The 26,263-nt window shown below is 40.4% G+C and overlaps 1 protein-coding gene across 8 annotated transcripts; it reads right to left on the reverse strand.

The window, feature by feature from the left end:
- Window positions 1-318: 318 nt before the first annotated feature.
- On the reverse strand, window positions 319-24,411 carry LOC141389684 (uncharacterized). 8 transcript variants are annotated; one of them, XM_073961593.1, is made up of 10 exons: window positions 23,851-24,340; window positions 15,028-15,165; window positions 14,832-14,962; window positions 14,106-14,221; window positions 13,658-14,027; window positions 13,449-13,586; window positions 7,372-7,631; window positions 6,991-7,312; window positions 1,544-2,130; window positions 319-1,353 (listed from the first exon to the last, which is right to left on the reverse strand). In XM_073961593.1, the coding sequence occupies exons 1-10, from the start codon at window positions 23,979-23,981 to the stop codon at window positions 1,312-1,314; spliced, it is 2,235 nt and encodes a 744-aa protein (XP_073817694.1). In that variant the 5' UTR covers window positions 23,982-24,340; the 3' UTR covers window positions 319-1,311. The 8 variants fall into 8 exon arrangements, with proteins under 8 accessions (XP_073817694.1, XP_073817691.1, XP_073817690.1 ...); XM_073961590.1 differs by having other exon boundaries at window positions 7,372-8,096; XM_073961589.1 differs by having other exon boundaries at window positions 7,372-8,096; window positions 13,449-13,589.
- Between the last annotated feature and the right edge of the window lie 1,852 nt (window positions 24,412-26,263).

A 26,263-nucleotide genomic window follows, 5' to 3' on the forward strand; every position in this document is an offset into this window, starting at 1 on the left:
TCATTATTCCCTCGTATAATGCACCACCCAAATTAATGTATGTTTTTCCAATATAATACAAAGTTTGGATAAACTCCATCCAGGCAGACGGAGGTATTTGGATAACTCAAGACTCCAAATTGCCTGAAACAATTTTCGTCCAAATATTTGTTGGGTGTAGATGTATTACATATTTCTATGAGTCACATTTTATTTTATAAAACATCTGTAATGGTTCTAAGGTTTTCAAGAATAGTTAAAAAATCGAATTACAGCTCAAAACACTGAAAATTGTGCATTGTCATCCCTAAGAAATTTTCCTAAAAGAAAAAAAACTGATTTGAAATATTGCAAATTTCCATGGAAACAGCTGAACAGTTGTGATCTTTATTTTTTTGAGGGAAATTATTGCTGGATCATGTTAGACATATATCTGCTAAATTCTATATAAACTATAGATGGGTGTTAGTGATAACAACAATTGGAATTGCATCCGATTATTTGATGTTGCAATTTTCATTGTAAAACATACACATTTAACTAACTCTGTCATAAGTTAGTAGTGATTTCGGGGGGTATTTTGAACAGAGTGGTTTTAGAATAATACCAAAATAAAACTATCTAAACATACATAATATAAACATATATAGATACAAAATAATAATTACGACATATACATTACATTATATAATATATAAATATAGGTACTTAATGGAATAAAACATATGTACGTATGGTAAACAAAATATTCGTAAAATTTACACTTTTTCAAAGCAAGGTAAAAATAGAAAAACAGATTCTTATATAAAAACAAAATACGAAAAAGATATATCATCATTCGTTATTGGAAATGATATGTTCGTGCCAATACTTAATAATTGCTAAGCAAAAAAGCCCTAAAAAATAGTATAGTTGTTTGTATGTATAACGTTTAGTTCTTACCACCACTCATCAGCTTCTGCGAGATGAGAGGCTTGTATATTTCTCGTGTAAAAAATCTTTTTTATGTGGAATCACTCATTTTTTTTTTGCTTCTTTCCTTCTTCTATACTTGAAAATAGTCATCAACCAAAATATCATTTGCTGTATTATCTTGGCTTATGTTTATTTTGGAACCATTTGCCTTTAACATTTTGGAATGTTGTTGTTCTGCCATAGCTGCCGCACTACTATTACTACTGGTACTGTTACTGCTGCTGGTTGTTGTTGTGGTGGTGGTGGCTGTGCCGGCTGTATTGGTTGAAGCTTCAGGACTACTTAGCTGTGTAATATCATCTGAAACTTCCGTATGCAAACGCTCATAGGGATTCTCTTCTTCGTGGCCAGAGGCATTCACATAACAGACGGATTCATAGTTGGGATCAGTTTCACTGCCTGTAAGGGATTCATATTGAGAAGATGAGGTAGGTGTTTGGCGAGAACTAATTGTGCTAGTGGTTGTTAAATTTGTGGAAGTGGAATTGATTGAGCTGGTGGTATTAAGCATAGAACTACTGGTAATGGACGTTGGTGATGTAATGGATAACTCTGTGGTGGTGCGTGGAGTTAATAATTCTTCATCTACCATTGATTTTTGTGAAACACTTAACGGTAAGTTGGGTGGTGTTCGTATTGTCGTCGTCGTCGTCGTTTGTTCTGTGCCGGTACTCTTCTCAGCAATGCGTGCATAATGATCACTATCAGTCTCTAATTGGTTGTCATCTAAATTTCCGCCAGCTGCTTCACGTTTTGTTTCCAAAATGCTGGCATAATTATGATTGGCATCGGTTCGTTTAACATCAGCTATTGTACTATAGCCAGCCGCTGTTTCATTTTCTCCCCTCACTTTACTATAACCATCCAGGGAATCTTCGCCATCGACCAGCACATTTTTCTTTTCCAAAACTTTGGCATAACCATCATCTGAGGCTCCGGCCGAATTTGCCGGACCCTTGAGTACCTCATAGTTGGGATCATAGTCGGAGGACTTCTTTTCACAATCATCTTGCAACAACCGTTGTTGGTGGTGGGGATTTTTTGGTTTCTCTAAAGTTTCATAGCCTGGATCATTTGAACTGGTATTGGGCGGCTGTGCTATAGTTTCATAATGTTTATCGCTATTATTTAATTGTACACTATAGACGTTTATCGGTGGTACAGATGAGGTATGAACTGTAATATAATATAGCAAAAAGGAAACAAAAAAACAAGAATAAACAAAGGTGTATGAAGAAATTCGGCAATTATAGCAACAAAAATATGTGTACATAGATGCATAATTGGAAAAGCAAGATAAAGTACATACAACGATAAGAACAATGTGCTTTTGAGGATATATGGATATGGAGTAAATAAAGTAGAAAGGACTTGTTTAAAAAATGAGAGAGAAACAGGGAATTTTCTGCGTAATGTGGCCTGCAAACTTTAGCGTGAATTCACCGGAAGAAACTCCAAACCTATAAAAGTTCTGCTCAGAGATCTGCAACCTTGTGAACTGCATGACATTGTATTGTTGTAGTGGAAGAATCTATCACACGAGGTAGCACACTGTTGTAGTTCTCAGGGCGGAATCTTGACAGTTTTGAAAATTGTTCCACAGAGATGCAGACCGACTTATCGCGTTATATGCGGTCAACAAGGTATCTTTGCCTGCACCCCAAGTGCGTCCGACTATGTAGAGACTTGAAGGCTTTGTTCCTACATCCTGTCGCAGATAGATGTGGCATGCACGGACGACATGAATATGCAGTCGAACGTGACCCCTAGAATCTTGGTGTAGTTTGTGGTCGGAATTCTGCTAACATCGACCATGACAATCAACTCTGTTACACCACTACGACCACTGAGTGGTCGTAGAAATAATGGCGGAGATTTGGATGTTCCTCGCTTGTAAAAAGGTGTTAGGATCAGTCAAATAGTAGTTCAGCCTTTCACAAATGACATCAGGAAAGGCACCTGACGCCAAGATCGTCCAATCATCTGCATACATCGCATGGAGGGTGCGGAATATAGAAGAGGTAGAAGTTAAACAGTTCCGGAGACACCATAAGGAACTCCCTGCTTCTAAGGGGCTCTGAATTCTTGTTTATGAATTCCACTTACGACTGGTGTCCACACATATAATTGACTATGTAACGTTTCAAACATGACCAGAGGGTAGTCTGCTCAATGTCTTCAAACAGCGGGGAGTGGTGGACAGTATCAAAGATTTTTGATAAGTCGAGCGCCATCAAACACTGACTCTGGTAGAGTCCTCGATTAATATATGTGTGAAGATGGTGGCGTACAAAGCTGTTGTCGTGCTGTGCTGCTTACGGAACCCATGCTGATGATCGGAAATTGGATATCTATTTCTGACGCGGGGAGTAGTAAAGCCTCAAGGGTCTTTGCTACGGGTGACAACAGCGAAATAGGTCTGTACGATTCACCTTTGCTGACATCCTTGCCTGACTTCATTGGCGGGACTACCCTGTCCATTTTTCGAACTTCGAGCACAATATGTCTGGCTAGCGAGAGGTTGAGAACTATGATGAGATACTCAACTTCCGGCTCATCCGGCTGTACCAGCATTACCATGGAAATTCCTAGGGCTTTGGATGATTGAGCGTTCCTGGTGACTTTCGCAACATTATCCATTGTAAATTGTGGCGGTTCATCCTCGACAGTAAGAAATCTAATCCGACGTAGTACTCTTCTCTTCGCCCCCGGGAGTGGCAGCCCGGGGTACTCGAGAAACTGTCGAATAAAATAAAGTGCGCACCTCTTCGGATCAGTCAACGTTACGTCGCCAAACGTGGCTAAGGTCCTATCTTCCTTCTTTCCAGGGCTCGAGAGTGACTTAAATATTGCCCACAATTCACTTATTCCGGCTTTAATGTTGCAACTCTTCTGGTGGTTTAACCACTTGTTTCGCTTATGCTAAACGACCAACCTGTTAATTTCCAGTATCAGCTCCTGACTCTGGGTCAATGGGGTTTGCTCGACGAACCTTATCACGCTGGGAAGTTTGGTTTCACTTCAGGTATTCGACCAGCAGGTACATGGCAAGTGGCTGCATAAGTGATGATGTCCCGGAACGTTCTTTCTGATACCCAAACATCAGAAGGCTTAGGCAGAGCTCTGAACCGGTGATTAGTGAACTCTCTGAAACTCGGCCAATTAGCTTTCCATTGAATTTATGAAAGTACGGCGTTCAGAGAAGATGAAAACGGTCGGTCTGCTGATGAAGGTAATTATGGGGAGTTGGTCTGCCAGCCGACGTCATTTGTCAGACCAGGTGACACAATGGTTTTGTCCGGCGAACTGTGACACTCTCCGCTAATTCTGGTAGGGGCGTCCTCATTGACCTGATAAACGTAGAACTATCAGTCTACTCAGTCAGCACTATACCGCTCTGGTCGTTTCCGAGTGCCACAGCTCATGTGAATTAATATCTCCCAAAACCAGATGATAGACCTACAACCTGGAGAATCTGGAGTACAGCTATTTATTGGCGGGATGTATACGTTCAGCACCATTACGTTGGCAATTCCACACCTGACTGTTTTCCCCTCACATTCCATGTTCGGGTCATAAAAGCCAGGCTGAGACTGGTACAATAGGAAAGCTAATCACCCACTTCTGATGCGATCCTTCCTCAGTACGTTGTAACCATCACAATGCTGTAAGCTGCAGTTGTTGCTGTTGTAGCAGCATAGAAACCCAACAAACCAAATGTCTGATGTCCGACACGTCTGAACAATTTCGATAAACGATTTTGTTTTATCGGAGAGGAAATAGTACAGATTTTGTACCGATTTCGGAACGAATATCGGAAAGAAATTTCCTTTCCGAATTTCCCAAGGAATTTCTTCAGACTTCGTTACGAAATCGATCCGATGTCGCTCCGAAATTTCGTTCCGAAATTATGTCAACCACTTCATACAACTTTCGTTAAGATATCGTTACGATTTCGGATCAGATATCGGACGTAACGTCCGAATTTTGTTCCGATTTCGTTACGATTGGTTTGTTGCGAACCTACATAGAAGCATAAGTTTGATGCGTGGTTGACAGCCGCTGGCCGAAACCCTATTGTTTCGGGTCAATCCGCTACGAAAGAACCCGCTGCCGTTAGTTCCTGCAGTAGTTGTTGAAATTGGTTTCCTGCACCGCCGCAATCATGACATTCCTGCGACTCATGCAATCCACTATTTCCTCGATCTTACCTCGGACTCCATTACAATTAAATTGCAAAAAGGGCGCACTTTCAGGGATTGGAACAGCAACGGCTGGTGCTAAGTGCTGCGTGTAGGGGGACTGCGGTGGAGTCGTGCATTCATATAACGACGATGACAACTCACTGGAGGCTGTGTTCACGCAGCACCATAGTCCCTGTCGTAGTCTCTAGCATGGACGAGTTCAGAATAACCCCAGCATCTATTTCATCTCACCGAAGTTTGAGTGTGGTGGTGGTTGGTCCTGGGTTTTCGTTTCGGCCAGCGGCTGCGAACCCAGCATCGGTTTCATGCTGCTACAACAACGAATACAAACATGTGTGTCTGAGATGGCAGTCGCTGCCTGAATCACGGGTGTTGTGTGGTTCCGGCTCAATCCGGTATCCAAGAACCCACCGCCGTGGTATTGCATCAACGCATCTTCATGATCTAGAGAGAGAGGTCGAAAGGTACAATCGAAAATATCTAGATCAAGGAGCCTACCATGCAGGCTTCATAACATTTACACTGAGGCTGAGTATAGCGTGAATGCCGTACTCGAAGACCACCCTCATCCATAGCAGCAAAAGAAAGAGAAGTTGTTTTAGCCCAATTAACAACCGAACGATGCAGCCGCCTCAATTTGTAATGGGCCCGAACGATGCAGACGCCTCAATTCATATTGGCCCCGACAGCATGATACCCAGCAACATATGCCCTGCTTGTGGGATTGGGACCCCACCACACTCTGTATTTCTTAACTGCACAGATAAACCCTTTCACATTGTCTCCCGATTTTTATTGACTCGATCAGTCCAGTCCCCAAGACCTTTTGATTAGCGACAAAAATCGTTAAAACTAAAATGCTTATAATAAAAATAATATTGTTACAGTCTTTCCGAAAGGAACAGTTTTGCCAACTTTTATATAAACTTTTGAATCTGAACAAAGATAAATCAATTAAGTGAAAAACTATATTTGTGTTGCTACAACAAAAACCGATATATTCCATATTCGAACTTGAGATTGCAAGAATGTACTATGCTTATAAAAACATGGGTGAATCGTTCGAGAGCTGTCATCCGCATCGGTCAGCCAAGATGACCGGTACGAAATTTTTTGATGTATTTGCCCTCCTAAGCTGACAGTATATTTAATTGAAAATGCTATCTCAAAGCATATCGTTCGAGATCGGGGAGGCAAAGTAAGTGATCGCGAAGGTTGGAAATCTATCCTTTAGTACGACTTGTGCAATGTAACTTTAAATAAAAATACACCAAAAATACAATTGTTTTCAATTGAAATTTTCAAGCAATAAATATGATACTTCAACATGCAACTTTAAACTCAGAACAACCTAATAAACGAAATGGCTATAATAATTATGATGATTTAATTAAGGCATGCAACTGGTTTAAAGGATTATTACAGGTTCTTCTTTCATACTAACCACAGGTTCCAATTTAACAAATTCGTTGATTAGTTTTTTTTTTAAGTTTGGATGATTTTATGAATTTGTGTTCAATTTCACAAAAAAATAAGAAATCAAAATCCTTTTTATAAGACTTTCATTTTGGTTCAACTAAAAGTGGTTTGTTTTGGAAAAATAAAAATAAATAAATTGGCCAAAAGGCAAACAAACGTGTGGTTTAGTGATTGATGTGGTTGAACAAATGGACGAAGGAGAAGCATAAAAGCAGTTGATGCGTTTGTTTTTTGTTTGGGAAAAAATATAGGAAGAAAAAAACGATTTATAGACACATGAAACACATGGAGTATATAATATTGGAATAACGAGAGGAACACAAAAGTGAAATAATCGGATTTCCTTACTTACCATTTTCACGTTGACGCTCCTTTTGCAAAATGTGTGCATAGCCATCGGATTTACGATTTTCCATAACACCTTGTGTGGAATTTCCACGCATGGCATCTGCAGGTATTGTTTCATAACCATGATCTTTTGAGGCTCCATAACTATTGCTGCGTATGCGACGATCACTGATGCTGTTAACAGTGTAAGCAGCGCTCTCTAATTTATCCAAAGGTGTAACACCCAAAGCAGAGGCACTATCATCTGCATTGTGTTTTCTTTGCATAATTGGAGAACTGTTTTGTGATGAGGGTGAATTGCGTGAAAATTTATTCTTTTTCATGACCTGCAAATAATAAAATAACATTATTTTGTTGCCGTTTGACCCCAAATTTTATTACATACCTTGGCATACATTCCCTCAATATCCTTTGAAGGACTTAAACTTTTGTTACGCCTTTGCGGTGAACTGTCCTGTGGTACATCTGTGACACCCTCTTCCATTAGTTCACCAGCACATTCAATCACAGATATTACCGAATTACGTCCAGATGTTAAATTACTGGAACTCAATGCCTGCAGCTGTGTTGACGATGATGAAATATTGGACTTTGGTGTTGGCGGTAGCGGTGAATTGGCTTGACGTTTTTCCGGTTTCGGTGAACCTAGATTACACAAAGAAGTACTGTTGTTAGACGATGCTGAGGCCTGCCTCGAATGCATTTGTGCTCTTAAACTATCCACGGGAGGTGGAATTGGTGTTGTGGTTGTAGTAATTAGTTCTAAACTTGAACGCATTGTTAGACCAACATTAACATTGGTATTTGTCGAATGTTGCGAACTAAATGATGCATTATGTTGATCTATTGTAGATTGTGAAGAGAGTGAAGATAGATTTTGTTGTGCCGTTGTTGCTGTTACCAGATGACTACTGCCACTGGCATGTTGTTGTGGTATTGGCCCCGTATTTGAGGATGACGTATTGTTTATTTCAACAGAAACTACCATAGAATTTGGTGATTGCATGGGTTGAATTTGGGCATACGTTTCAGAACCACTGGTATAAATATCGGTGGCGACATTTGTTTGTGGACGATTGTTGGGATCTTCAATAGCTGCGTAAGTTTCATCTAAAATGTATTAATTTAGAATGATATCAAGATTAAACATGAAACATTAGCAAACTGAAAGCAAACTGTCCGAGGAAATGTTTAAACAAACAAAAAAATTAAAACAAAAAATCTTTGTCGCAAAAAAAAAGAAAAGAAAATGTCGTTCCCTGGGGAAGAGAAATGCATCAAAATGTGTATCTCTACTAATGAAGAACTTAGCTATCGGGGTGAAAAGTTGATGTGGATGCCGATAACCCTTAACTACTATCTGGCAGATGTAGTTTAGATTATAACCCTATTGGAAGAGGATCTTTTGAGGGTCGCAGAAGGAAAGGTCCTGTATGAACTCAATAGTTAAAGTTGGGGATTAAGACTTCAGGTTAAACATTGGATAAATAAGATCAAGAATATTCTAGTTTAGATATTTTAAAGGCCCTGGAGCTGATACAGACCAATTTAAGTGTGTTTGTGTGTAGAGGTGTTTATCGACAGCCAGACCATATTTTGGCACTCAAATTCTGCTCGAAACCAAACGTGTTTCGGGCAGCGGCTCCCAACCCAGCATCACATGCTGCTACAACAACAATAACGAACATGCGGTCTACCTGAATTACTTTCGCAGATACATTGTATCTGATTTTTCCGTTAGGATCAGTTCTGTAAATAATTGCCACTCGAATGCATAATGCTTCTTGCGTTTTTGCTCATGAGCTTTGGAGGTTGCATTTTCTGAGGATGTACCTACATTCTCTGTACTGGGCATTTTCTCCTTTTTGGAAAGGACGGCTGGGGAGGTGATCAATGGATTAATTGCATGTGAACGTGCCTACAATAGAGTTGTGCCAAAGGAACTATATGGAACTATCTCGTTCACTTCGCAGTTCCAATGGCCCACCTTTTTTCTTTGAACAAACTGCGTATACTTACTATCACACGTTATATTTAATGATGTTACTCATACGCTTTGGAACTAGTACCAGGAACTAGGAACTAGATGACCCAACTCTAGCCTACAACAGATTGCCCTTATGCTTTACCTTTGCCCTTACCCAGACCACTTCGCCAATCGTTTACGGACCTTCCAAAGTTTAGGTTCTTTGCCCTTCTTCAAACCTTTTGCGTTTGGGTTTGGCTTTGGAACAGAACAAGATTTCAAGACGTTGCTTGAGACAGCAGGATTTGTCTAATAATTGTTCCAAAAACATCCCATACGGGACAAGGGAGACTTCTCACATATCAATGAGTGCACCCCGATTCACATTAGCTCAATGATATGGGACCTACTGTTTATTGCAGAGTCCGAACGGCGTGTCTTAAGACAACACTTGTAGAGAAGTTTTACATGGCTGAAATACTGAGGAAATGTCAGCAACATTACTGAGAGATGTTTTGCCACCGTTGAAATTGTTGATGTTGCCTGGCCAGGGAATCGAACCCACGGCCTTCATCGTGTAAGGCGGGTGTGTATGCCATTGAACCACGGTGGCACCCAAGGATTTGTTTCCCTACTATTTAGCTCGTCGTTGCAGACTCCCTAGAGGTTTTGGTTTGAGCAGCTCCATGTACTGGGAGGAAGATATTGTACACCTGACAGACGCGTTTGAAAATATCCTTTCAATATCATATATACACTTTTGGAGGCCTTCTACCGTTTCGGGAGGTCTTTGGGACATCTTCTATCTGTAGAAGACCTTTGGGAGATCTGTCTGTTGAAGATCCCTTTGGGAAGTCTTCTATCTACAGAAGACCTCTTTGTGACGTCTTCTATCTATAAAATATTCTTCTGGAAGGTCTGTGTCTATAGAAGATCCCTTTGGAAGGTCTTCTGTGCATTTGAGAGGTCTTATGTCTTTAGAAGACCCATTTGGAGGTCTTCTATCTATAGAAGATCGTTTTTGGAAGTCTTCTTTCTATAGAATACTCTTTGGGAGGTCTTCTGTCTATAGAAGACCCCTTTGGTAGGACTTCTTTTTATACAAAACCACTTCGGAAGGTTTTCTTTTTATAGAAGACCCCTTTGTACCTTCTTTTGGGAGGCCTTCCATATATAGATGACAACTTTAGGAAGCCTTATATGCATAGAATACCCTTTCTTTGTATGAAATACCCCTTTGGGATTCTATATATGGAAGACACCCTGTGGAAGGTCTTCTATAAATAGAAGACCCTTTGGGAGATCTTCTATCTATAGAACACCCCTTGAGCGGTCTTCTGTCTAAAGAAGATCCATTTGAGAGGTCTTCAGCCCTTAGAATACCCTTTTTGAGGTCTTCCATCTATTGTGGCTGTGGCACGTGCGAACGACGTGAAAATTCCCACTGTAATAGGTTCTTCGACATTGGATTGATACGAGCCATACAACATAATACCGCTCTAAACAGGGCCCCTGTCCATTCTGTAAAAATGTTCAAAGGATCCCCGAACAGTGGAGACTGCATTTTGCATGAGGTGGTCGGGCATGTTGAGAAGCATATGAAAAATTCAGGCTTCACGCTGGCGGCCTTCCTCGATATAGAGAGGGCTGTCAATAACGTGAAGCTTGAATCAATCCACAATGCTCTCAGCAACACAGGCATTTCCTCCATCCTTGTGGAATGGATTGATGAAATGCTGAAGAGTCGAATCTGTTAACAGAGGCACTCCGCAGGGAGGAGTTCTCTCACCCCTGTTATGGCTTCTGGTAATAAATGAAATACTTGTGTGCTTCGACCGGCTGAAGATCAAGGTGTTTGCTTATGCTGATGATGTGGTTGTGCTGATAAGTGGCAAATTCCTGCCAACCCTTTTTGAGCTCATGCAAAGAGCCTTAGTACAGCTTGCAAACTGGGCCCAGAACAACGGTCTGGGAGTAAACCCGCAAAAAACAGAACTTGTACTATTCACTAAGAAACGCAAAATTCCCAATTTCGAGCCTCTAGTCCTGGACGGGGTGGCCATGGAACTTTCTACGGAAGCTAAATACCTCGGCACTATTCTGGACCATCGCTTGTCATGGAAAAGAAATGTAGAGGAGCGAACGAAGAAAGGACTCATGGCACTGTATTTCTGTAAGAACCCCATTGGGAAAAGCTGGGGACTGAGACCACAGATCATACACTGGCTATATGTAACCGTGGTCCTGCTCATACTTGCCTATGGTGGACTGATTTGTTGGCAAGCTCTTGGGAACAAAACGTTACTTTCCAAATTATCGAGTGTACAAAGAACCGCGTCACTGCTGATTACCGGATCGATTAAAAGCACTCCTTAGGCGTCATCCTGGATCTTCAACCTCTGGAATCCTAATCCAGTTTCAGTCGGCGAGAACTGATTTTAGACTCCGGGAGTCAGGGTGTTGGCGTGGTTCACACTTTAGACACTCGAATGTCTTAAAACTAGTTGATAGTCGACTTGAGTTAGGTGGCAATGGTTGCGTAAGCGATTATATGCCTACCTCATTCAAGTTTGACTCCTTAACTGTTATCTTCCCAAGCAGAGACGGATGGGCTGAGTGCATATCTCCTCTGGACGGTCTGGCAATTTACACAGACGGGTCCAAGATGAAAGAAGGTACTGGCGTCTACTGCAAGAATCCACTAATTAAAAACTCATATAAGCTTGACGATAATTGTAGTGTTTTTCAGGAGGAGATTCTTGCTATCAAGAAAGCACCTGAATTGGTGAAATGGCTTGAAGGCAGTCTTACAGGACCGGTGACTATATATGTCGATTGTCAAGCGGCCCTCAAGGCTCTCAAGCCACGGACCATAAATTTAAAAGCTATTATTGATTGTAGGAGGGGTCTGCAGGATATACACGATATCGCAAAGCTATGTTGGGTTCCGGGTCATAGCAACATCATCGGAAACGAGTTAGCAGATGAACTGGCTCGAGGTGGCTCTAGGTCTATCGACTTATCCACCGATGTGCCACTACATCGGCAATCTTCGGGAGATCTTCAATGAGAAAGCACATCAAAGATGGCTATTGGAAACTGGTTGTAGTGTATCCAAGGCAATCTGGCCTGTGGTTTCTCGTCGAAGAACGGCTTCCCTCCTCTCACTTGATATGTTAGGGATGAAAATCGCGTTGGGACTTATAACAGGTCACTACAGAGTGAGGTCCCTAAATTCAAAATGGGACGACAGTGGCATTGACTACTGCAGACTCAATCCCACGGCAGCGGGTTCTTTCGTACCGGATTGACCCGAAACTATAGTGTTTCTGCCAGCGGCTGCCAACCCAGCATTAAAAATATGCTTCTACGTAGGTTTAAATGCTGCTACAACAACAACAACTACTGCAGACTATGTGAAGATGCGGAGGAGATAGAGACTGTCCAACATCTGCTTTGTAGGTGTCCCATGTTGCAAACAAGGAGATACCGTACACTAGGCAGATATGAGATAGACACTCTGACCTTCCTGTCTAACACAGATCCCATCGTCATACTCAACTTTGCCAGACATCTAGCATGGCTTGGCAAAGGTCTTTAACAACCATTAATAATCAGACTCTTTTCACTTTTCCAGATAATTCCTTGGCGTCAATCTCTACATCTCCCACACTCACCTTCATCTCTATCCTATCATCCTCATCTCATCAAGCTGCATCAAAACTCTATCATCTCCTTCATCTTAAATGATCTCAACAACACACCTCCAGCATCTTTAAATCATCATCTCAATCATCTTTAAATAGCCTACACAGGATGAACACAAAGGACCAACGGTCTCCGAGTGAAGCAGTCACCTATTCTAATAGAGGGCTGCGCATCCTTAAACCTAACCTAACCTATCCCTGAACAGACCCTTAACCGCACTTAAACAAAAATGTTGAACATTTGTGCGGGTGATACCCCAGGCATTGGACCGGTGAGCTCACTTTTGAACATAAATTAATTTGGACCAAATATTTCGAGACCCAAAGTTTAGACCAAATCGGTTGCGCTGTTTATAAGATATCGCGCGTACCATTTTAGCGAATATTTTCGAACTTTTGTGGGTGTGGTACCGGAAAAAGTGGATCTGTAAGTAGTGGATCGTTAGCATAAAGGCTGATGGTATATACAAATAGGCCTGAACTGGTCAGCTTCAGATAATGTATCCATTCGAGACCGTGACCTCACACAGACCCAATGACATAACACAAGAACTCTCCGTACCGTTCACTGTGTGAGTGAGAATTTTCACCGCCGTTTATGTCTTCGTAGAGGAAGAAATTCCACACATTTAACTTTATGAATAAATTCCATCAGAAGGTCCTATGTGGTGAAAATTTTACTTGAGACTATTCAAGAGTGTAGTGAAGATTCATCATATATTTCCAATTTTTACCAAATTTTTGTAACAAACTATATATCCGAATTAGTTTCTTTTCATTTGAACTTACCCGAATCATCCGATACTGTTGCATAATGTGAATCATTAACGTCTCGTGAATGTCCAGCAGCGCGGACAACTGGTTGGGCTGGCGGCTGTTGAGCCAAAATATTAGCCAATGGTTCACGTACACTTATACTGGTATAACCTTCTGATAAAAAAGAAGGGTAATTTAAGAAAATATTTCATAACAACAAGCCTCATGCTGTTTTGTCTTACTTGACGAATCCTGTGAATCACCACTAAAATGTTGATTTCCGATTGGTGGCGTCATATACGGTAAATCTTGGCTAGCTGAAATCATACCGGCAATAGCTGAAGCAGCGGGTATTTCAGCTTCATGTTGACCACCGTTGTCGTTAGCATGTTCCGTCGTATTGTTATCACTGTGATGTGATATACGTTGTTGATGGATTAGTTCGCTATTGCTTGCATTTAGTTGAGTACCTGATGTATGATGTGAATGATGATGGTGTTGTTGTTGCGACTGGGCGCCGTCTACAATAGAATTTGAAGAAGCCGCTGACGATGCTAAATGCGATGTTGATGGTGCATTTAATTGTGCATATGGATGCTCTGTGGGACGTACCTGAAAAAAGGGAAAGCAAACAATAGCGCAGAGACAATGTTATTTTTGTTTTTTTTTTAATCTTTGTTTATCACATACCTTAGCATAGTCATGTGGTGAATTCTTAACTCTCGAATATGGAGAACTAACATCATCTGCTTGACTTATGGAACTATGTTGGGAAACACTGATTTGTTTCTTTAAACTGGGTGTTGCTACGAGGAATAAAGAGAGCATATAAAAGTTGTTGTTAGTTTATTAGACAGACTAAAGCCATATAAATTCTTCAATACTTTTGTGTTTAACATTTGTAAAATAATTAGTACTTCGATGCTAATAAGTATGTTTAGTATATTTATATTTGTATTAGGTTGAAAGTGGATTTAAATGTTCAGATTTATTAAATTTTCAATGCTACTATTTTTAGTTTCAAATGAAACGAAATTTATATCATAAGAAACACGTTAAAAATCAGAACAGAGCATTTAATTCTTTTAGCTCTTCACAAATGAACAGATTTTGTTTACAACGATATAATTTTTTCATAGGCAAATTCATACTACCTGACATAAGTTCTAAACTTCTACATAGACCAAATAAAATGGTAGGTTGGCAAGGTAACTGTTGAAAGGAATAAATCTCAAAATTATATCCAATTCTAAGAGGTACTATGTTGGAATGTTTCAATCCAGGTAGTCAGGTAGGTAGTCGCTGTGATTTTTACATTATATTTTTCTGCAAGTCAATTCTTCCTGGGATATGCGTCCCGATATTTGTATATGTGGTACTTAAATATAAAGTTATGTATACACTTCTTCTACTTACGACTTTTATTTTGATTTTGTGCGTCCATCAGCATTTTATCGGCCACAGTTTCGTATAGCTCTGAACCGGTATCACCATTTGCCTCAGCCACTGGTATATCAGGTAAGGAACGATGGGCAGCTGTGCTGGCCCTAAAATTTGTAAGAAACAAGTGTATTAAATTTGCTATGAACTTCGAGATAATATTAGAGCTTACCTTTTCTCTGAATCCCCTTGGGATACAGTGGAATTATTAAGGTCGACATGAGATTCACTGGCATTTATTTGTGTCACAACCACAACTTCATCAGGATTTTTTAACTTAACCATACCCTCCAGACCCAACAGATCATTTCTGTAAGTAAAGAAGAGGAGACAATAAAACTGAGTATCGGAAAAATTGTGTTAACGACTAAAATTTATACACAGCCTACTTTGTTGTAGATCCACCTTAAACTAGATTTTTATGATATCCAAAATCATGGAAAGGACCCAAGAAAAAAAATGACATATAGTCGAATACATAGAGAGGAGTCTTTTAGGATTTAGTTGAATTTTCCAGCTGTATTGTTTTATGCATAGTTTAGGAGCTCCACTAAGTCAGCGTATCCTATCAATCAGACGTAGAGGGTGAAAGAAACCAAGCACAATTTCTTGAATTTTGCTGACAGTTTCTATCCATGGCAGAAAAAATTGCGGTTGACTGGCATATGATTCGAACTCAATCACGAAGTGTACAAAGCGCGCATGCACTGACTGGTTTATTTGAAAGGTACTAAGTCGATGCTAAGGAAGGGTGATGTAGCGGGGGCTTAAGTCCACAATTTCCTTCATCCGACAGTCTAGATCCTTATGAGTGAAGGATTCCAGAACTTTGCTGAAACAAAAAGTTATCCAGGTAGTAGTGATCTCCTATCCCATTAATGCTGGGGTCTCAAGCGACAAGCAGTTCTCAACCAGTTTAGACTCAGTATTTGAGTTCTTGAAATGGTAAAGGCTATGCCATAGTTGACCTCTGCACCATCAATATTTATGGATACTAATAACGAAAAGTTTTCTAGACAACAAACAGATAACGAGGAGTGATCAACAAACAAAACAACAAAGTTCCTCTTCGGTAACTCCAATTGAAGTCAATAATACATTGACTTGCGCAGGTCGGTTAATACGGTACAGTTCTAGAAAGGAGCAATGAAATACATGATCATTTTAGAGAGTAATTTAGGCAACTTCTAGTCCTTCTGTATAAGACATGGGACTCAGTCAGGGCAGCTCTCAGCCCAAAAATCTCTACTATGCATCCTCATTTGATGATGAAATGGATGTCATTGACATTCAAGTGGAATCAGACAAGCGCTTGTCGACGGAAAGTAAATGCGTGAATTCTGACCTCATTAGGCAGGATCGGGCACTGTCCATAAAGCCCTTTTGTCGGCCAAAGACGATCGGCCCGATCTTTCTAGTCAAGATGCGGTCAAGGAAGGAAGACATGCATACATATGTTCCAACAAACGTCCTCGAAGGGACATAGGAGACTTCTCTTATATTAATAAGTGCGCCCCGAACCCACGGCTGCGGGTTCTCTCGTACCGGATTGACCCGGAACCACACAACATCAGGTGTTCCGGCCAGTGTAAATATGTTTGTATTTGATTCGTTTTTCTGTGTTAGGAGCAGCATATCCCGGAACGCCTGCTCTGGATTCTTTTGGTCCGTGCCGGGATTGAGGAAAACCCAGACCAATATATTTGTGCTCGGTTGCAATAGATGTAAGGAGTGGGTGAGGGTCTACGACATGGACTATGTTGCAGCATGCTGCGTGAACACAGTCCCCAGTGAGTCGACGTCTAATTACGAAACTCCTCCACAGTCCCTTCAGCAGTAACAGCACACGCAGCTTTTAACACCGTTGTTGTTCCAATCCCAGAGAAATGCATCCTTTTTGCAATTTAATTGCAATCGACTCCGAGGTAAGATCGAGGAAGAAGAAAAATAGCTCTTCAGGCACGTTTGGCGGCGTTACGCTAACTGATCCGAAGAGGTGCGTAAGTTATTTTAATCAACAATGGAAGATGTTGCGAATGTCATCAGGAACGCTAAATCATCTAAAGTGTTAGGCCCTGATGGAATCGACAGGGTTATGCTGAAACAGCTGGGTGTATCGGGAGTCGTGTATCTCAGTAAAGTTCACAACATATCACTAGCCACCCACATCGTTCTCGATGTCTGGAAAATCGACAGGGAGGTTCCGCTACTGAAGCCAGACAAGGTAGCCAGCAAAGGTGAATCATAAAGACCGATATCGCTTTTGTCGCCGGTAGCAAAAACCTCCCCAGAGTTAGAAATAGCTATACAGTTGCTAATCATCTACATGGGTTTCCTGGGTAGCATAGCCCTATAATAACAGTGCTGCACGTCATCTCCACAAATATCAGTCGAGGAGTCAATGAGAACAAGCCAGGCGATAGGATAGTGTTAGCGTCACTCCATCTATTCAAATGCTTTTGATACTGTCCACAATTCCACACTTTTAGGGGACATTGAGCAGATTACTCTACGGGAAGATATACAATCATGGATACTCTATTATATGTGTGGGTGTCAGTATACGCAGAATTCGGGAACAAGAAGTAGAAGCTCAGTAAAGTGTTTCCCAAAGTGGGATGATATCTCCAGAACTCTTTAACCTCTACCTCTCCAATATTGCCCCACCTCCAGATGACATTGAGGATCGTTGCATACGCGGATAATTGCACGATCTTGGGGTCGGGTGTGTTCCATAATGTCATTTGTGAATGCCAGAATTCCTTTTTGATCGACTTTAAATATCAAATATTCGCCACTCAATTTATGGCCAATCTGTTCACCACATGAGGTGATAGATGACCACAGAGCCGATTGTCCTGCTCGATGGTAATGGAATTAGGACCGTTAGGTAACATTCATGTCGTCCGCGCATGTCTTATCTATTTGATGATCACAAGCCAATTGTCCTAGTCGATGATAAGCAAATTAGGATCTTTAACTAACATTTACGTCGTCTGCGCATGCCCTATCTACCTGCGACAGGCTGAGATGAAGTAACAAGGTCCTTAAATAACGTGAAGGGGGGGGGGGGGGGGGGGGGGTAACATTCGAACGCGTCAGAACGTCGCTCTGAGAACTGCAATAGGTTGCCTTCTCATGTCATCAGTGACCCATTTGCATGAATAGATGAAAATTCTTGCAGTACTAGCTCGGATGTTCCCGCGAGGGTAATCCTAATCGTCATATAGTGTATAGGGCATGTTCTGTGAAAACGTTCGGAATAGTCCACCAACCCCGCACGACACATTGCACTTTTCAATTGCCCTGCCAAGCCTACTCAACTAACTCCAGTAGCTTTGTAGTTACAACCCATCGAAGAAGCCGCGTTTCTAGACCTAGGGAGATAGCGCCAGATTAAGTAGAAAAATTACCAACAAAAAATTTACGATATGCTATTACAAAACTTAAAATATTTTACACAGCTATGAATGTAGTTAGAATTTTAATGGAAGGTTTATTTGAACTTAGGCATTTAGGCGGGCATGCCTTAGTTATTTTTTTTTTTTCAGAGGTATTCATTTCTATAGAAGACCCTTCCGGAAGGCTTCTATTATATAGAAGATCCTTCTAGAGGTCTTCAATTCTATAGAAGACATCTTAAGGTGTCTTATATTCTATAGAAGAACCCCTCCAGAGGTTTTATATTGAAGATACCTCCAATGGTCTTCCGTTTTATAGAAGACACTCCAAAGGTTTTATATTCTACAGAGTACCCCACCAGAGGTCTCTGATTCAATATAAGACCACCTACAACAAAGAGTGATTCTATAGAAGACCCCAAAACCAAAGAATTACGTAAGATTACCATTAGTTTAGCTGTGGGTTCGGGGTCTTTATATTCAAAACCTTCAACTTGCCTTCTGTTCTATAGACGTTACCTCCAGAGGTCTTACGTTCTATAGAAGAAGTTCGCAATGATCTCAGCATGCCGAACAGGCTTCAAACCCGACATAAGACCCTACCTATCTGGGTGAAACACCATCCTTCTCGGTGACATAAATGCTCACCACGAATCCTGATTCTCAGAACTAGGCAACGACCAAAGAGGAAACCTCATTGCCCAACAGATTGATGACACGAGCTACTGTGTCATGAACGAAGAAAACCCTACAAGCATTACTGCAACATACAGAAGCTCCCCCGACATAACCATCACAGGTCCCGATCTAGCCACAATCACCTCGTGGCATGTAAACATAGCCCTTAATTCGGACCACCTCCCCATAACCATAAACGTCTCCACAGAATCAGAGTTCTCCTCGTCAGAAGAACGAAATTTCACTAATTTTGAAAAGGCCGATTGGAACCTTTTCACGTCAACCACAGAAAACGAGTTCACAACACCCGCTTGCGAAAAAATTTCAGAACCATCATTCTAAACGCATGCAAGAGGTGTATCCCCTCGGGGCGCATCCCCAACATCAGGCCAAACTTCCCCACTGAAGCCACAAGACTAGCCAATCAAAGGGACGCTATCAGAGCAACTGATCCAGCTGATCAGAGAATACCTGCTCTGAACAAAGAAATTGATAGGCTCGTAGCAAACCATAAAAGGGACAAATGGAGAGAATACTTGGAAGAATCCGACTTGGGCACCAAAAGTCTATGGTCTACCATAAAAAACCCCTCCAATCCAAGGAGAAACGACAAAATAGCTGTTAGTTTTGACAGCAGCACTCCCAAAAGCCATGGAAAAACCATCAATGTCGTCAATTCGTAGAACACCCCACCGACAGAACTCGCGCAGGAAGTTGAAACGTCACTTCCAGTCTTTAAAGCCACACACGCCACCCATCCAAACAACCGAAGAAGATGTTGCAAACGCCATCAAAACTGCCAAAAGCTCGAAGGCCATCGGTCCGGACGGTCTGGCCACCAAAATGCTAAAGCACATCGGTCCCAAAGGCATTTCTTTCCTAGCCCACTCCATCAATATCTGCATAAAATCCCTTGATATACCAGATATGTGGAAAATAGGCAAAATTATCCCCATTCCCAAACCGGGGAAGCCCCCACACTTAGGATCGTCATACAGGCCAATCACACTGCTATCTCCGGTGATAAAAATCCTGGAAGCCGCAGAGCATCAACATGGTTTTCGTGCGGGAAGGAGCACGACTACAGTCCTCTGCGAAATAACAGCAACCATAGCTGAGTCGCTCAATAGTAAAGGACCTGACAAGAGAACAGTACTTGTAGCCCTGGACCTGTCAAAGGCCTTTGACACAGTCTGCCACTCCACACTTCTGAATGATATCAAAGAGACAACTCTACCAAATTCTTTGAATAGATGGCAAACTACTTGGCCGGACGACAGTCCTACGTCGAGTTTAGAGGAACAAAGTCCAAACAACAAGGGGTCCCTCAAGGAGGAGTACTATCACCACTACTCACCAAACATCAGTCTCATATCCTATGCAGACGACTGCAGTGTACTATCGTCTGACAAGAAAATCTCCACCATAGAAAATCGACTAAATGAGTATCTTCCCCTCCTCTCAAACTTCTTCGAAAGTCGAAATCTAAAACCTTCAGCTCCCAAATCCTCCGCGACGTTGTTCACAACCTGGACAAAAGAGGTAAATACAACATTAAAAGTAAATATCAAAAGCAACTCCTACTGTCAAATACCCCAAAATCTTAGGAGTCACCTTCGACAATACTTTCCAGTTCAGTAAACACTCTGAACTAACGGCAAAAAAGGTAGGTGGCAGAAACAAAATCCTCAAAGCTCTAACTGGAAGCACATGGGGTAAAGAAAAAGAAACTATCGTAGCAACTTATAAAGCCATATGCCGTCCACTACTTGACTACGCGGCCCCAGTCTGGACCCCCAATATGAGTGACACTTAGTGGGATAACCTCCAAATAACACCAAACACTGCCCTCAGACTGGCAACGGGAAGCCACTCAAAAACGCCCGAAGATCATCTGTATCATGAATGCAAGATGCCGAATGTCAAAAGACATTCAAAACTCCTCACAAAACAACACCAACTGAAGTGTCTCTCCCCAAACCACCCAAATCACCTCACGTTCATAAATCCCCCCTCAGAGCGGGACACACCAATCAGATGGGACTTCAGGAGGGACAAGCACACCCTTCCCCCACTGAACACACCCAATGAGGCAGAAATTAAACGAGCAATAAACCTAGCTCACACAAACGCTGTGCAAGAAGCTATAGATGCATACACCTATAGTGTCGTCTTAGGTATACACCTATAGTGTCCTCCAATCAGCGAAGAGGAAACTAAGCTACCACGAGAGACCAGATGCATTCTAGCCCAGCTCAGGTCTGCACTATCGAGGACATAAATAGTTACCTATGCCTCCTAAACCCTGAAATACAAAACGAGTGCCCAGATTGTGGACAGTCTCCGCACCATCACTAGGCATCTTCTCATGTGCCCACAAAAACCCACAACACTAACACCTGAATCGCTTTGGACACATCCAATCCAAGCAGCAATATTCCTTGGATTGGATGTGGATATGTAAAATGTCTTATTTTTAACCATTATCTTTCTCTCTCTCTTTATTTTCTTTCTTACCTCGAACATACATACGTGGAAAACCTGCAGGGGCTACAACAACAACAACCCTGGCTACAAACGCCTCGATCCCCTCAGTGGTGATGGAGATGCGACCGCAGGGAGAATTATCTTTATGTGTTAATAATATTTTTAAGAAGGGTCTACCTGCTAAGGCTAGTCCACCATTGACCAAACCTTCTATTATATTTTTCGGCAATTTGGTCGATGGGCATTCCATATTCCCTAGAGGTTAAAATTTTGGTTATTTTTTTCGAACACAGCTTAGCTCTGCCCAATTTAAGAAAGAATCCAAAAAAAACTATAACCGTATATCTATTTAATGTACATTAGCCTCCGATTCAATTTTCAGGTCATTTCACACCAACACATAAACTATATTTCATTGTGATTGGTTGCCTTTGGCATGGTTTTGTTGGCATTCAATAGAAGATAGTTTATGCATGAAAACATTCCCGTGGAAAGAAAGACTGGTCCAAATTAGGATAAATGCTTAACGATAGTTTTATTTGCCCCCATTACTCCACAGAAGAGGACCTAGAAATAGCATCTGACCGCTGTCCTGTCCATCAACAGAACAGATCAAGGGAAAAAATCATCTATCGTTTTTCCCAATGAGGTAGACATTAATCGAATGTGTCGGAAGTAGTAGTGGGATCACAACCTTGCAAAAAATGTTATAAGAACACAATCCCACGGCAGCGGGTACTTTCGTACCGGATTAACCCAGCCAATGGCTGGGTAGTTTTCTACAATGGGTGCCATCGTCCTGCAATGTTATGCACACCTGCCTTGCACGCAGAATGTCGTGGGTTTGATTCTTCGGCCAGGCAACATCAAAATTGTCTAAATACCCCTCAGTAATGTTGGCGACATTTCCTGAGAAATAACGGCTTAAATTTCCTTTAGCGGCACCTAAGTTAGGAAGACCACATTTTCACCACAGGTTGCCTTAAATCCTCGGTTGAAGGACGGTTACTTAGAGAAAAATTTACAATTTAAAATAAATTTTGTTCCCATTCCCGAGATTTGCACCTGCCCATAGAAGAACGTCTTCAATCCCCGGCCGAAGGCACAATAGGGGGTTCGGGGGGACAAGACTTACCTGTAATAACAAAATGTTCATACAATTCGAGTTTAGTAAATATAGTAAGGAAATTTCGAGGCCTTTATCTCGGGAGGCCTTTCCGGGACAAAAGTTATATACCGTTGGAATCAGGACCGAAAGGACTACCTGTGGTGAAAACGTGGTCTTCCTAACTTAGGTGCCGCTAAAGGAAATTTGTTCCCCTAAAATGAAGAAATGTAGCTTCTGGGCTGATAGATTCTTACAAATTCCATAAACCTTATCTTCGTTGCCTATTACTCATCAATTAGTCTTTATCCATTTTTTTCTATAACAAAGACTGCATATCATGTTTGACAACAATTATTTTTATTGTTACAAATAAAACGATGAACTCATTACACCCTTTTGTTCCATTGTGAAGCTAATTAGTTTAGTACTGGACATTGTTTGGGAGTTTGAATGGAAATTAAACGAAGCATAACGTTTCGTTTTTTATAAAGCACACATAAATATACTAAATTTTGCAAGCATAACGAATGGAATTATGTTGCATCCACCAGGGAGAAAAAAAACTTTAACACAACAACTACAACAAACATAGATATTCGTCATCTGTTAGGTTTTTTCGTTATGCCACCTTTACTAGCTTTACTTTACTGCAATAGCTCTACTACTAGCTTGTTTATGGGGACGCCTTACAAGACTTTCCCCAAATCAAAGTGATGTTGGTCCAAACAAACAGCACAAACAGTCAGTACGACAAACATACATTAAAATGCAAACACCTAAACCCAAGTAAGGGGTAGTTTACACTATATGTAAATGTCATATGACACAAAATAGAATCATTCCATATCTACCCACGGAGGCAATGTGGATACGTAGTTTTATTACATTTTTGCTGGTGTGGACGCACAGAGTAAATTGCGTAAGGAAAATCTCCAATATTGCACATATTAGCGAATATATAACGATGGAAAAGTTCATGTCATATGACATTTACATATAGTGTAAACTACCCCTAAGCAACCAACAACAACATTCACAATGAATAATATAGCAGAGTAACTACTGTGTGATACCCCATCAATACGCTATGATTTAGAAAGGTTTCACTAATACAAGTGAAACGAGAAAGACTTTAAAACCGAAGCTCACTGTGTAAGCTACAACAAACCGCCCCTCCTTCCCCCCTTCACTGTATTGTCACATTCATGTCCAAATGTTGTTGACGACTCTATAGGCCCAACTTTACCACCCCCTCTCACCCAAAACAAAAAACAGCAACTGTCACCTCGTCGTTGTAGTCTTTCTTTTCCATTTTACTCACTTTGGCAATTTTTTCTTGCAACAGAGACACGCCGCCAACATTACCACCAATGTTATCGACACATTCACTGTCATCAATAGGATATAAAGAAATCGTTCCTTTTGATAATCCTCGTCGTTCTCTTGTAACATAATAATTATATTTTGGCCACAATTTCACTCCTTGTTTCGTAAAAATTTGTTTGTTTTTCTTTTGCATTCGCGTTCGTTCACTTTCCAATTATTTTTCACTTCTGCTGCTACTGATGTTGTTAATCACTTTAGCTCCTCCTAAATGAAGAGCTATCGTTTGGACACTAAAATAATTCAATTCACAACAAGTACACATTGGACGTTTTGTTTAATGCAGCCGTAATCAATAAATATAAATTTCGTTTGGGTAAAAAAGCTATTTTTTAATTTCTATTGGAATTAGTTTGCTTCGCGTATAAAAAATTTCTTCTTCGTTATTCACTACTGCATACTAGGGATATGTAGGTCGACTTTCGATTATTCGATTGTTTAGTTTTAAAAAGTCTAAAAATCGAAGTCAACTTTTGGTTATCGAGAAAATCGATAATTCGACTTTTCATTTCGAATTCAATGTTAAATTGATTATAGGTGTGTTCATGGTATAAGTAAAGAGGTAGATTTAAATGAAAAAAATCTATAGAACCCTTGTTTTTCTTAAATTCCTAAAACTTCAAAATAAAAGCAACAAGTGGGTTTGTTTACAATGCATGTTTTGAGCATTTTATAAAAAACGCGAAAAATGAATGAAGCGTTAAGTTTTCTCCACATAATCGAGTTGTGAATATGATAAACTGATTGTTTCCATGCAAATCTCACCAATTTCTTCCATACAAATGGTCTAAAAACAATTTTTAAAATCATTGAATACGATTGTTTTTAAAATTGTTTGGCATATTATTCAAACACCACACACACATACACAGTTTGTTTATATTGTTTTGAAGTTTTAGGCATACTCGAATGAAAAAAATTAAGTTGACATAAAGCTTTGGCTAACCTTTCTTATTAAACCATGGGTGTGTTCGTTTACTCAAAATTTGTACAAATTGTTACTGGATGCTTTTCGTTTACTCTTCAGTACAATACAAAAGATCTAAAGTAGATATGCACAAAACAGTACTCTAGCGTAAATTTCATTTCGTTTCATATATTGTTTTGTGCATCACTAATCTAAAGGCCTGGGTACATAAGCTGCCTCGCCTGATTGCCTTGCTTGCTTCTGATAAAAGAATAAAAAAGTAAAGTTTGAAATTTGCTCGGCCTTCTTTATTCTTTTATTTTTATTATGTCAGAAATGAAGCAGGGAAGCAAGACAACCGGGCGAGGCAGCTTATGTACCCAGGCCTTTAAGGCCTCGACACCTAATAAAAAGATTTTAGAATATAGCTGGTAAAAAATCGATGGCACTATCGATAAAATCGATTATTTTTTAAAAATTATAGATAGTTAGTTTTGCCTATCGATATTAGGTGTGTTCGTTTACTCAACAATTTGTACAAATTTGTACAAGTTCAGTAACTTCTTGTAATCGGCTAATGTCTTTTGCATTGTACTGTAGAGTAAACGAACAACATCCAGTAACAATTTGTAAAAATTTTGAGTAAACGAACACACTGATTATCGGAACAAAAACCCCCAACCTAACATTCATTGAAATAAATAGAAATTTCGCTGCTTTTCGGTTTTGTGTGTGTGAGAAAGTAAGTCCGTAGTTACACGTACACATTTTTCGGAAAAGTAAAATGAATTTTTTAATATTTTTATAAAGTAAAAGCAACTATTTATTCTCCTTTACATTTCTGTGAACTAGAAAGCATTGATATTTCCGCCATTTTTATCTCCAAATTAATGGTGTTGACAACTTAACGATAATATCGATAGCAATCGAAATTTTAAAATATTATATCCAAAATATCTAATGTTGGGAATATCGATGGTTTGCCAGCTCTAATCTGAAGTAAAGGAACGCTTTTCGATAAAAAGTGGTAAAACTTGAAGATTCTTGGACGTACCCAGCAAAATGTTCGATGCCAAAGATGCTATTCAAGAATGGGTGCAAGTGAAATGGAATTTCATTCAGCATCTTCGCTCATTCTTTTTACAAGAGCGTGACCCCCAAAAGATGCAATTCATTTTCAGATCCTAAGCATGTCATCTTTACTAACTCGATGGAATGGCATCTTCAACAATTCTTTGGCATGTCATCAATACCAATCCTTTGGCATGTCATCTTAACCAATTCCCAAGAATAGCATTTTCACTAATCTTTGGCATGTCATTTTCACCAACCCTTTGGCATGTAATTTTCACGTCTTGTTCGGAAAATGGAAAATGCTGTATTGAAAAATGATTTTCATGTTTTTTATTTTATTAATTCAAAGGAATTTATGAAATAACTATAA

The sequence above is a fragment of the Musca autumnalis genome, unplaced genomic scaffold (genome assembly GCF_047663935.1).
Source record: "Musca autumnalis isolate F117 unplaced genomic scaffold, ASM4766393v1 scaffold_1, whole genome shotgun sequence".
NCBI classification, from domain to species: Eukaryota; Metazoa; Arthropoda; class Insecta; order Diptera; family Muscidae; genus Musca; species Musca autumnalis.